The 13,880-nt window shown below is 44.1% G+C and overlaps 1 protein-coding gene across 1 annotated transcript in view; it reads right to left on the bottom strand.

The window, feature by feature from the left end:
* The window catches only part of HEATR4 (HEAT repeat containing 4), a 67,011-nt gene that overhangs the window by 41,808 nt on the left and 11,323 nt on the right, over positions 1 to 13,880 (bottom strand). The window contains exons 6-7 of the mRNA XM_060262361.1: positions 9,904 to 10,086; positions 3,627 to 3,787 (exon numbers count right to left, since the gene is read on the bottom strand). Coding sequence (XP_060118344.1) covers positions 3,627 to 3,787; positions 9,904 to 10,086 — 344 coding nt within the window. The remainder of the gene's footprint in view (positions 1 to 3,626; positions 3,788 to 9,903; positions 10,087 to 13,880) is intronic.

Here is a 13,880-nt window from a genome sequence, read left to right as displayed (position 1 = left end):
CTCAATGTCAAGGAGCACGGAGGATGTGCTGCACTTTATAGATCCCCCTAGGAACCCAGTGGGCGGTTCCCACAATTTTAATAGAGAGCACAGTTGACCAGAGCTTCATGATGTAATGCTCGTTCATTTCCTGTCCCCCTTTCAGTATCTGACACAATTTTTCATAAGCTTCAATCGGTTTATCCATATATCTGAAAATTTAAGCTGGAAGCCAATGAATTATTATTGTAACAGAAATGCTAACCTGGTGTATCAAGGGCCGGCTGTGTTTTGCTTAAGCAACATGCTTACTAATAGTCCAGGATGATTGATTTTTCCTTAATAGTCCCTAATGGCTAACAGAGGTTTTCCTGAATGGTCAGTGAATCTTAGGCAATTATATGAGCCTGAGGGTGTGTAGGAGAGGGCAGTGTTTTTGCAACTAAAATACAGACAATAGAAGAGATGGAACAGATTGTTGCAAATGGCTTGAAAGTAACATCTGTGGACTGGAGGATTTCAAAGGGATGCTACTTGCTTTGAGGGCTAACACAGTTTTACAGCCTAGTCTGTCTATCTAGACGCCTGCTCATTCTTTCATGTACAACACAGGTGTATTTGTAAATGAAGAGATACAACAAAGAAACAATAAATCTACAGTGCACTCTCTCATTAACAGGAAAGGACACTTCTAAAACATTTATAATTATATTCTGTCAAGCTGATGGTTTACTGTAAGTTTTTTTTACTAAATTGAAAATGACAGTTTTCCAATTAAAACTCCTAGAAACTGGGAAAGCCCCATCTTTATTTCCCCATGGGGCTGTTACAATCAGGAATATTACAAATTGTGGTGTGTTTCTTTTCTTTTACATTTAGGAACATCATCTGGCTATTTGGAACTAAGGAGGGAAAATATCCTTGTTGATAAATATTGCAGGTTAACTCCAATATTTATCAACAAGGATATTTTCCCTCCTCAGTTCCAAATAGCCAGATGATGTGAAGAGGGACCCCTGAATAATTATGAACACCCCTATAATAATAAATGAAAATATGGTTTTTGTGCCTTCAGAAGAGAATGTCTGATGCAACATTTAAAAGTAACTGTTAGAGGCCACAGCCCAAATGGGTGTGAGTCACAAATGTGTATTGATAACAGACAGGCCCCTCAGAAGGAGCATCTTGCTGAAAGCTGATAGCAGACTCATAGTGGAAAAATACAGGAATGTGGGGCATTTGAATTAGATAAGGGGGAGGGTTGTCTGCTTGTTTTGAGTTGTGAATAAAAATGGTCAGAAGGCTGATGATTGGAACTTAGTCATTTTGGGCTTATGCCGACAAGTTCTGCTTTGATATCAAAGTAAAACACCTCGTTTCATACCAAGCAATGTGTGGGGCTTCGTTATTTTAATGCTACAGATGTTCTTAAATGTAAAACAAAAGACATACACCACAATTTGCACTATTTCTGATTGATAAATATTGCAGGTTAGCTCCAATAAAACAATCTGTGAAAATAACAGCAACTGGCCATGCATTCATAAATAGAAAACCAAGTTCCTTGCCACATGACTGACCCCCTGGAAAACTCTAAGGACATAAGAGCCCTGCTGGATCAGACCAATAGTCATAAGAACATAAGAGAAGCCATGCTGGATCAGGCCACTGGCCCATCCAGTTCAACACTCTGTGTCACATAGTGGCCAATATATATATATATACACACACACACACACACTGTGGTTAATAGCCACTGATGGACCTCTGCTCCACATTTTTATTTATTTTATTTATATATTAAGATTTATCCAATCCCCTCTTGAAGCTGGCTATGCTTGTAGCAGCCGCCACCTCCTGTGGCAGTGAATTCCACGTTAATTACCCTTTGGGTGAAGAAGTACTTCCTTTTATCCATTTTAACCTGACTGCTCAGCAATTTCATCGAATGCCCACAAATTCTTGTATTGTGAGAAAGGGAGAAAAGGACTTCTTTCTCTACTTTCTCCATCCCATGCATAATCTTGTAAGCCTCAGGGCTTTTTTGTGGCAGGAACTCCTTTGCATATTAGGCCACACATCCCTGATGTAGCCAGTCCTCTGAGAGCTTTCAGGGCTCTTAGTACATGGCCTAATGTAAGTTCCAGGAGGACTGGCTACATCAGGGGTGTGTGGCCTAATATGCAAAGGAGTTCCTGCTACCAAAAAAAGCCCTACCAATAGTCCATCATCCTGTTTCACACAGTGGCCAACCAGTGGCACTGGACAGCCAGCAAGAGGGTATAGGGGCTAAGGCCTTCCCATGATATTGCCTCCTGACTTTAGAATTCAGAGACTTAGTGCCTTTCAATGTGGAGATTACCCTCAGTCACCATAGCTAGTAGCCACTGATAGACTTTTCCTCCGTGAAATCCTCTAATCCTCTTTTAAAGCTGTTTATTCCTGTGACCATCGCTACATCCTCTGGCAGAAAATTTAATATTTTAATCACTTTCTGTGTAAAGTAGGACCGCCAAGCTCCTGAAGAGCCCCATTGGCATGTGCAGTCCCTGGCATGATGATGTCACCCAGAAGTGATGTCATCACACCAGGGACATTGCACCGGAGATGCTCTAGGACTCGCACTAAAAACTCTATGGAGGGACTTGGCAACCCTAGTGTAAAGTAGTATTTATTTATTTAGTTAGTTATATTCCGCCCTTTCCCGCAAGCGGGCTCAGGGTGGATAACAACATGGATTAGGCAACAATTAAAACTTACAAATTAAAACCATATAACAATACAATAAAACCATAAAATAATAATATACACTGTAGGCAGCAATTTCAGTTGGGCACATTCTACAGATCGATACAGCTATGGCCCAAAGAATACAATAGTTGGATGGTGATAACACGATAGCATCATAGCAAGGGAGGCCTAAACAGATGGAATTTTCTTTTGTCTGTTCTGACCTGTTACCTGTCAGCTTCATTGGATGCCCTCACATTCTAGTATTTTTGGAGACAGATAAAAATTTCTCTTTGTCAACTCTCTCCATCCCATACATAATTTTATAAACCTCTTATCATGCCCCACCGCCTTAGTCATCTCTTTTCTAAATTTAAAAGTCTCAGACTTTTCAGCCTTTCCTCAGAGGAAAGGTGCTCCAACTCCCTAATCATCTTGGTGGCACTCCTCTGTACTTTTTCCAGCTCTGCAATGTCCATTTTGAGATATGGTGACCAGAACTGTGCACAGTATTCCAAATAAGGCTGCTCCATAGATCTATACAGAGGCATTACAATATTGGCCATTTTATTATCACTCCCTATCCTAATAATTCCTAACAAAGAGGTGGCTTTTTTCACCACTGCAGCACATTAGGTTGGCACCTTAATTGGACTATCCACTACAGCCCCAAGATCTTTTTCCCTCTCTGTTTCTGCAAATTCATACCCCATTAGCCTAAACTCTGCTCAAGAAGACAAAACTCCACCAGAGTAACACAATAGCTCTCTAACCCATATTTTGTGCAAACATACATGCCTTGTGCTATGAACAATGTTCAGTGCTTGTGTTCAACACTGATTAATTTCATTGTGGAGAATCTTGATTCCGAAAACATCAGTAGTTTATGACTGCTACCCATATATTGATATACCTACTGTTTTTCTGCTGAGCTGAGCTAACAAAAGACAAGCCTGCTCTTCTGTGGCATCATTCTTTTTATCAAGAATTTGAGACAGGATCCTTTTCACAACTGGGAAAGTAGTAATGCCCTCCAGTGCCAGGCACTGGGCTGCTGCCCAACTGTCTGTAGAATTTCCTAATGACAAAAAGAAAATCACTGTCCAGTATGACATGTCAAAGAAAAAGGGAGGAACAATTCTAACTTTGGTTGCAAGAACAAATAATTATTTTAGTTTATCATAGCTCTTTTAATTGTCAAAACACTGAACATTTGGATTCTAAACAAGCTAGTGACAAGTATACAATCATTAAAGATCACTGAGCGAGATAATGGATTTTAATGGCATACAAGATGGAGCCTGTGCCTGCAAGAGCAAATACCTTAGAACAACCTGAAGTATATCTCTGTGCATTTATTTATTTATCATGTGGCAGTTACACACGGGAAGTACGTAATAATATAAAATATGTAACCAAGTTGATACAATGGGTATGCGATTGGACAATCCCCCTAAATACTAATATCTAGATTTTTAATCCATTCAGTCACAGCAAGAAAGAGTTCAAAGAGCTCCACCACATTTCCCTGGAAAGCATGATGCTCACATTCCTGTGACAGATGGAAAACAGTTTGGTGGGCTGCACCACAATTGCATTTGGATCCTGGTATTTACCCCATTTAAATAAGTCTGCACAACTGCCAAAGCCTGTTCATATTCTATTATCCATCTTCCATACTTTACATGACAAGTCAAATTCTGAGGGCCTCATTGGTGTTTATCAGGTTATCAGTATCAGGTAGAACTGATTGTATATGCTTGCAAGCATTTATTCCTCAGGGGTGCATTTCTAGCTGGCTTCCTTGTGGTGGTAGAGCTTCTGGCAACCAGACAATCTAGGCTAGAGCTAGAACTTCTGGCAGCCAAACAATCACAGGATCTCCTGGCTACACTATTTATTTATTTTATTTTCGCATTTATATCCCGCCCTCCCCGCCGAAGCAGGCTCAGGGCGGCTAACAACATTAAATATCCACAATAAAACAATACAACCATAAAACACTAAAATCAATTACAGCAAGATCAATTAAAATTAACAATTGCACTTTAAATATTGAAGATGAAGATAAGATATTGGATTTATATCCCGCCCTCCATTCTGAAGAGTCTCAGAGCGGCTCACAATCTCCTTTACCTTCCTCCCCCACAACAGACACCCTGTGAGGTGGGTAGGGCTGAGAGGGTTCTCACAGCAGCTGCCCTTTCAAGGACAACCTCTGCCAGAGCTATGGCTGACCCAAGGCCATGCTAGCAGGTGCAAGTGGAGGAGTGGGGAATCAAACCCGGTTCTCCCAGATAAGAGTCCGCACACTTAACCACTACACCAAACTGGCTCTCGGTGCCTTTCAACAATTGGTAAACAGTTTTGGTGCTAAGTTCCACACCATGATGTTAAACAGCTTTGTACTTTAGTTGAAGGCCATTCTAAAAAGTGTTGTTTTACAAGCTACACACATAGACTACTCTGCAAACTCTCAGGACTACATGACAAGAAGTATAGAGACTGCATCCAAATCTCTGTGCAACTGGTCAGGAACTCATCTCTATTTTTTAAAAAATTACTTCATTGATATTCTACTTCTGTCCTCAATGAAGACCCAAAGTGGCTAACAACATTGTTCCCTTCTACATTTTATCCACCCAACCCTGTGAGATAGGTATAAGTCAGAGTATGTGATTCATTTCAAAGTCAGGCCTCCTAGATTCTAGGCTAAGCACTGCACCATGCTGGCAGGAGCTCAAGAAGTGAAAACGATAGACTAGAGGAGTTTCTATCCCTACTCTTGTTCATATGTGACCATTACCAAGATCTGGCCTTTTCCACCTCTTCCCCCAAGTCCTTCTGTCCACAACAGTAATAACTACATTCTTCCTCTGTGGAAAACACAATGGACATCCTTGCATGATTTTATTTAATGTGGTCTTTTTGTATCATCAGAAATTTCCAGCAGAGGTGTCTCCTACTTGGCTCCAGACTTCCTTTTTTGTCTGCACAAACAGCAATCAGCAATGTACACTTGTATATAAACCAGGTCTAGAACAATATTCAGTATCCTAAATGATTCTTACAGAAATCTTACTGTTGTATGTCTTTACTTATGTGAATACAGCCAAGATGGGACACTTCACCTTCTCTTTTAGCAAACTATTCTGCACATCTACATGATGTCGAGGTAGACAACATATGATCAGTAAAATGAATGTGCCTATGATCCATAGAACTCTGTTATAGCTCATGGGCTTTCCTTCACATTTTGAGCATGTCATCTTTCAATTCCATGATAACAATTTGTAACACTCCTGGCTGTGGGGATAAACTTGAAAATGCAAAGCAATGAATATTTGAAAACCTCTGTAATCAGAAGGAAAAAAGATAGCTATTAAAAGTTGCTATTCATAACCTTATCTTATGAACGGAAATAATGGAACCAATATTTTGTACAAGTGAATATACAAAGCTGTTTTACCTTGTGTCAGACCTTTGGGCATACTAACCCAGTAGTTCTTTCAGCCAGCTGTGTTTCAACTAAAGATAACAACTGAATATAAGGCCCTGTAACGCCCACAAACAGGTTTATAAAAGGCTCACAAACATAGGGATGACTATGATGGGGATTTTAATCATTCCATGTATTCTACAAGAAAAAGGAAAGGTCCCCTGTGCAAGCACAAGTCATTTCTGACTCTGGGCTGATGTTGCTGTCACGTTTTCACAGCAGACTTTTTACGGGGTGGTTTGCCATTGCCTTCCTCAGTCATCTACACTTTCTCCCCAGCAAGCTGGGTACTAATTTTACCGACCTCAGAAGGATAGAAGGCTGAGTCAACCTGGAGCTGGCTACCTGAACCAGCTTCCACTGGGATCGAACTCAGGTCATGAGCAGAGCTTAGGACTGCAGTACTGCAGCTTTAACACTCTGCGCCATGGGGCTCCATATTCTACAAGACACATCTACTAAGACTAAGCTTGTAATCACCTGAAATGGCTTGATAGTATAATGGCATTATTACAAGTTATATTCAAACAAGTATAGCGGTTGGTTGTTGTTCAAGATATATTTCTAGTAAAAGCAATTTGTTCACACAGTGCCAATTCAGATACTGGCAGAGCAGATTCTCAGCAAGAAATAAAACCCTTCACACAGATATATTCAGTTTGAATTTACATGAAAGACAGTGCATTGTTTATAATAATATAAGCTCACTAGAAATGTAAATATTTGTGAGGAACAGTTATATGTGCAGTGCAGCAAGCAGTGTAGAATGCTCCCTCTAAGCTGTGGAGTCTTATGAGCAAAAATTCTACTTTGTGAGCTACTGGCATTAAAGTTGTGATCAATTGATTTGGTTGCTTCATAAATTAGTTTGCTCTGGGGTCATCCTTCCTGAACTGAGACAAAAATGTTTGAGCTGGAGGCTAAGAGCACAATCCTAAGGGGGGGATGGATGGGACGAAAGTGCTCTGGAAGCGAACTAACAGCTATGTGGGTGTAAATGACAGTTCTGCCATTCTAAGTCCCTCCACGCTGGTGGAAATGGGAGATACACATGTCTATGGGCACTCGAGCAGGTGCCCGCTCCTGACTTCAAGCGGAGGGGCACTGCTCCCAGCCAATGGGGCATAGGCAGCCATGCCAGCGCTGGAGGGGGCAGAGTCAGAGTGTGTCCAGGCGTAGTCGGCTCCCTAAGACCTTTGGGCCCTGGTGCGCCCCCTCCAAGAGGTGCAAAGTTATGCCAACGAAAAGGCTGGCTCGTCCCATAGGCACCCATTGATCCTGAAAACACAGTTCCCTCCCGTCATTGCACGAGTCCACAAACTCCTTAGGGAGCCATGTAATCACTTCTCCAATCCCCTTGTGCCCCGGGCTCAGTGAGATACCCAATCGCCACTCTCCCCCTCCTAGATAACCTTCCACTCCAGCCTCACACACTTCCTTAGGTAGGGCGTGCGGCACAGGACTCTGTCTCGGAGCTTCCTGCCATGTGGACTTAGAGTGAGGGCGAGGCACTGGTGATGGGCACTGCACAGAGAGGGCACTTAGACAGTACAGGGCAAGCTCTTTGACATGCAAGGAGGAGAGTGAAATCTCTGCTCTGTGGCTAACCTCTTCCGTTTCCATATCCCAACAGGTACCCACAAGGATGGCTGCATGAAACGCACAAGGCTGGCTGCACGAAGACAGATAGGTGCAAGTGCGCACCCCAACCTTGCCTCCCCCCTCCCCTCACTTGAGGCTGGGCGGGGGGGCCGTGCCACTCATTCCCGCGGCCCCTGCATGCCGCTGGAGCCCCCCCCCCCGCATTTCAAGGAGATGGTCTGTCTGCTGCCTTGTTCCCACCCCTGGAAGGGCAAGTGTGTGTGTGGGGGGGGGGGTGGCAGCTGCTCTGATGCCTGTGGGGAGTCAGGTCAGTGACTGTCTCTTTAAGGCAGTTCCTGGCCAACATGCTGCCTCGTGCTGCCGTGGCTGATGAACTGCAAGGAAATCCAGGAGCACAGCAACTCAGGACAGGAGGGTGGGCATTGGCTGGTTCTGTCATGTGCTGAGGGGGGGGGGGGGTTGTTCTGCAAAAAAAACCCCCAAACCCGCCTCTGCTGACCCTGGTTGCAGGTGGCTTGGCACTCCTCCCCAGGTGCGCCAGATCTTTTTCTCTGTTTTGCAGATGGGGATTCGACGGAGAGGCTTCCAGTTATGGCAAGTCCGAGCCCCCCACCCCACTTCACTCAGACAGCTGTTCCTGCCCTTCTCTCAGAGTGGAGTCTTGTGCCCTGCAGGACTTTCCAACTTCCACCTGGTTCCTGCACAATAAAGCCATAGATGTGTCTCCACTTTGTCTCCCTTGCCTGGCTTCTGCTTCATGCTTCTATCTGCCCCTCTACCCCCCACCACTTTCTGCCACTATGTCTGTGGGCTCCCCAGGGAATGTCTCCGAGGGCAAGCTCGCTTGCTCTGGGAAGGGTGGGGGGGACCAATGAGCCACCTCACCGAAAAGCTAGTCAGGAGAGCCTGAGGGTCTTTTCCCCATGCTTACCATGGGCAGGAGGGTGGTCTGGGGCCAAATGCATCACTGCAGCCTGCCCGAGCACACAGCCTCCCCAACCCCGTGTGGGCTGTCATGCTCATAGCACAGAGAAGAAGGGAGTGCAGGGGGGTCGATGCAATGGCCACCTGGCTGGTGCCTCACACTCTGTGTTCTGCTGCCATTGGGGGAGGCGTTCCCCGCAAGTAGCAGGGAGTGTCAAGGAGGGACTCCAAGTCTTTGCTGAGAGGGGTTCCCTGAGGGACTAGGTGGCATGCTGGGACTCTGTCTGCTCGTTCCAATACACAGATTTTGCCTGGCTTCTCTGAGTGCAGACTCCTGCACTATGTGTTTCCTGTTTGCTTATGGCTCGTGGCAAGGGCATGTGACCACTCTTCTGCCTGCCATTGGCACAAGTCTCTGACAGTGAGTGGGCACAACCGCGGGCCTGGCCAATCCTGCAGCTCTGCACTTCTCTTTCCCTCCCCCACCCCCACCTTGGCAGCAAGCCAGGCTTCTCTCTCACACATGTGCACACACCCAGCCTCACTCCTTTCACCTCCCCATGTCAGTGGAATTTCTCTCCTTTTATTTGGGCCATATGCCTGTGATTGGCACAGTTCTCTGTCAGGGGGCAGGGAGGGACAGGCAATCAGCCTCTCTGAGGCTGCCTCTCCCCAACCCGACTGTCATGTGCCATGGCGCCTGCGCCAGGACTGGCCAATCCGGCGGCCCTGGGTGGGTGGGGCTGAGAGAGCTCTTGCAGCAGCTGTCCTTTCAAGGACAACTCCTATGAGAGCTATGACTGACCCAAGGCCATTCCAGCAGGTGCAAGTGGAGGAGTGGGGAATCAAACCAAGTTCGTTCTCCCAGATAAGAGTCAGCGCACTTAACCACTACACCAAACTGGCCAGCCAGAACTGCATTCCTGTGCATTCCTGCTCAAAAAAAAGCCCTGGGCTTAGAAGAGTGCAACGCCATTTAAGTTAATTAGTTATGTCTAAATCTCCCCATAATTTCAGTGGAAGAGACACTTCATTTTAACTAGACCTGGGCCCTACTCTGATTTATATTTGATTGTTCTTTGATGGAGAATATTGGTAACCTTGGCTTTTGAGCCTGGAGATGCCCACAGAAAATGTTCAGAATGTAGGAAAAGAGTTATTATACTGACCATGTATCAAAGCATTCTTCACAATTGTCTGTGCTTGTTGAGACCTCTCCCCTATGGTATAGTGGCATATTGCAGCAGCCATTCTCACATGAACATTCTCATCAAACAGAGTATTTTTAAGCAAAGGCTGTATTTCCACTGGTATATCTGGGATTTCTGATGCCTTTGCTTCTGTTCCTAAAACTGAGAAAATCAGAACATTAAATATAGTTTTAATCTGGCCTTTCTACTACTACTACTACTACTAATAAATTTATTTTTATATCCCGCCCTCCCCCGCCAAGGCAGGCTCAGGGCAGCTCACAGGACATGGTGTATACCATGATTACAGTAAAATACAATCATTACTATAAAGGACAGTTAAAATATAGTTAAGTTACATTCATAAGTTAAGTTAAAAGTTAAATAAAACAGTTAAAACCATTATAGATTATCAATTAAGGTGCTACAGTTCAAAATATGTATAGGATGGCTAGATGTCATTACCCGGGTTCCATCTTAAAAGCGAGTTGAAAGAGGATGGTTTTGCAAGCCCTGCAAAACTGATTTAGGTCTCGCAGGGCTCACACCTCCTCTGGTAGTTGATTCCACCATTGGGGAGCCATTGTTGAGAAGGCTTGCTCCCTCGTTGTTTTCAGTCTGGCCTCCCCTGGTCCATGGATTTTTAAAAGATTTTGAAAATTAGATCTCAGTGCTCTCTGAGGAAGATATGGAGAGAGGCGGTCCCTAAGGTAGGCAGGTCCTCGGCCATATAGGGCTTTAAAGGTAATAACCAGCACCTTATAACGAACTCGGTACACAATTGGCAGCCAGTGCAGCTCCCGCAGCCTAGGCTGTACATGTTCCCACCGAGGTAGTCCCACTAACAGCCTGGCCGCCGCATTCTGCACTAGCTGCAGTTTCTGCGTTCGGTATAAGGGCAGCCCCATGTAGAGGGCGTTACAGTAGTCTAGTACAGTACTAAAACAAGCAATATGATTTATTTGGCAACACATAGCTTATGTTATAAATATAGTTACTGTGAAAGCATTATGCCATTCTCAAGAACTCTGAGGATTTCAGAAAAGTTTACAAATATGAATTGAGTTTTGCAACTCTTGTGAAAGAAGGAAAACTAATAAGAAACACAGGAAAAGACAAAAATTGAATTGGATTCTGAAAGAGGATTTCAGTTTCTGTAATACCAGATGTATGCTTAAGTCTTAAAACCTTACATAAGTTTATATATTACATACACAGATTACCACACTATGAGTGCATTGACAATGATTTTTTAAAAATAACTAATTGCATGATAATGTATCTTACAGCTTCGGAATTCCTAGCTGAAATGGAGCGTTCCTATATCAGCAGTAAGAGGCTGAAGCTCAGTACTGAAATAGATATAGATGAGATTCCAGATTAATCTTCTGGCATTCCTTGTTGAAAGATCACAAGTGTTATTTTATTTATGGAAAGTACATATATAAAACAACACTTGTGATGCCATCTTGCAAACAAAAGGCAATACCATGTATCCCACTGTACAGTTCCAAAAACTTGATGGCATTTAAGTCTTTGGAAGAAGGGCCAGCAATTATTGGGAGACCTGGTATGTTAGTTCAGATCCCTTGCTAAACTTTGCAGAGTGCATTGAAGACTCAGAACGCAGCACAACTCTTTTGTTCAGCATATGCTTGTAAGACTACAAAGTTACACAGAGCTATTTATCAGTTTAAAAGAAAACAAGAACTCCTTTATTTAGGAAATACATACTAGACAGTGCAGCTTAGAGACAGTGACAGTTTCTATTCTAGCTAGCTAGGGATGGATGCAGATGCAAAGAGGCATTCTGCATCTATGATACCAAAGATGAAGAAACATGTCCTCCTCCTTTGTATATGTAAACCCTGGACCCCTCTTCCACCATTTATGGATTATGTTCACCCTGGCCCAGGGCCAGACATATAGGACTCTTAGTTGTTATGGACTTGTGCCACTGTAAGCATAGGCAAACTGCCTAAATGGACATTGAATATTAAGTACAAAAATATTGGGTCCAGGAACAAACCCAATATGCAGAGTCAGGGCATGGGAGTAGGTGGGGTAGGCAGCTGCCTAGGGTGCTACTCTGCTTGGGGGCACCACGAGGCACCCCCTTACTCCCTTACACTCTTCAGAGGCTTCCTTGGAAGCCTCTGAAGAGCACAGTGTTTTAGCGATGCCCTGCCACTTTTGGGTTGAAAGCAGCCAAGCAGCACCTTCATGGAAAGGTACCCCTCAGCCGCTTTCATCCCGAAAGTGGACGGGTGCCACTAAAATGCCGCACTCTTTGGAAAAGAGTGAAAGCGGCCAAGTGCACCTTTCCATGAAGGCGGCGCTCGGCAGCTTTCATCCCGAAAGTGATGGGGTACCACTAAAATTCCTTGCTCTTCAGACGCTTCGAAGGAAGCCTCTGAAGAGCCAGGTCATCCTGCACGATGAGATTACTTCATCTTTAGCACTGGAAAGGGAGGGGGTGCGGCACAGGGGTCTGCCTGGAGCAGCAGAACCCCAAGCGTTGGGCCTGCCAATATGGACATTTTACTCAGTGTGAAATCAGACAAGCTTTCCAGCCAGGCTACAAAGGATCCTTTGTCTGTTCCTGCTATTGGTGTGACTGTGTGCATTTCTCCTGCAAAGGAGGACTCCAGATCGTGCTTCCCCAAGGAGCTGCCAAGCCTTGCAGACCACAAATGTGATCCTGTTAGCAGAAGACAGTGCCAAAAGACCAGCCTTTACCAGAAGCCATGTTTCTGAGATGTCCTAAAACAACAGCCCATGTTCCTGTCTAGCACCATGAAGGCAAAGCGAGAGCATCATGTACTCCGGACGTGCCATGAAGATGCAAATGAAGAAGTCAACGGTCAACAATAGACTTGCTGTCATATCTTCATGACTAACAAAAGACTGTTCCTGCCGACCATTAAGGCAAGCATCTAACACAATGAAGTAGTCCAAAAAATGATCATCGCTGAAGACTTAATCCTGTCAAATAGACCATCCCCATCGTGTTGGCTATGGTGTTACAATAGATAGTGATTTGGTGCTAAATGCCCCACTTAGGTTTAGTAAAGATTTACAATAGGTAAACCCATCAGTGCCCATTAATCCTTTTTCCAAACCTCCTGGGAGCCCCCCCTCAGTGATGTCGAGGTCACAGGTTGTAGTGTCATGGGTCACCTGACATCATCGCCTGGGGATACGAATTTGTTTATATCAAGGTCAGGTTTTGTCCAGTCCAGTGTGTCTCTTATATTACCCCTAGCTTGCTGTTTGAGGCACCCCCATAAACCTGATCAGTTTCGAGCCCATTTTATTGCAAGTTATGCTGGTCATTGCTTGCTCCCCCCTCCTTATCTCATCATCGCTTCTGGAAGTTGTCCTTCTAAAGACTTTGAGAGGTATAGTATAGCATTGTCTGTGTCATTCCTTTGCATTTTCCTGGCCTATCCAATCTTTCACCTCTATATTTCTTAGGAACGGTATGCTTGATGTGATTTTTATTCCTTGTATGCTTGAACTATTTTTCTAATAAATTACCCATTTTTAGTCACCAACGTTCTCATTATTGGGTCTGGATTTTTGGGAAAACTAACTCCCATAAACACATGTTATTGACCCTGCTAAAATTGCCATCTTTGCCTACCTAAATTAATTCCCCTATCTCATTTGAGGGCAATTCGGCTAACATATGAGAGAGGAAGGAAGTTGTTTTCCCTAACAGAAGCAATCTGCACATCAAAGGGTTTAGTGACAGAAGAGTAAACAGGAAGATCTTGTGAATTTAGGGAGAGGTATTCGTGAGTTTCTTGCATTGTGCAGTGGGTTGGACTAGATGACTCTAGAGGTACCTTCCAACTCTATGATTCTATAAAGATGCTTAGTGCTTGCCTATCTGTAGTTATCTGATTACTTGCTTCTTGGAGGCTGAACCACAGGGACATCCCATCTGGTTC

The sequence above is a fragment of the Heteronotia binoei genome, chromosome 21, assembly GCF_032191835.1.
Source record: "Heteronotia binoei isolate CCM8104 ecotype False Entrance Well chromosome 21, APGP_CSIRO_Hbin_v1, whole genome shotgun sequence".
NCBI classification, from domain to species: Eukaryota; Metazoa; Chordata; class Lepidosauria; order Squamata; family Gekkonidae; genus Heteronotia; species Heteronotia binoei.
This window is presented reverse-complemented; position numbering and strand designations above follow the sequence as displayed.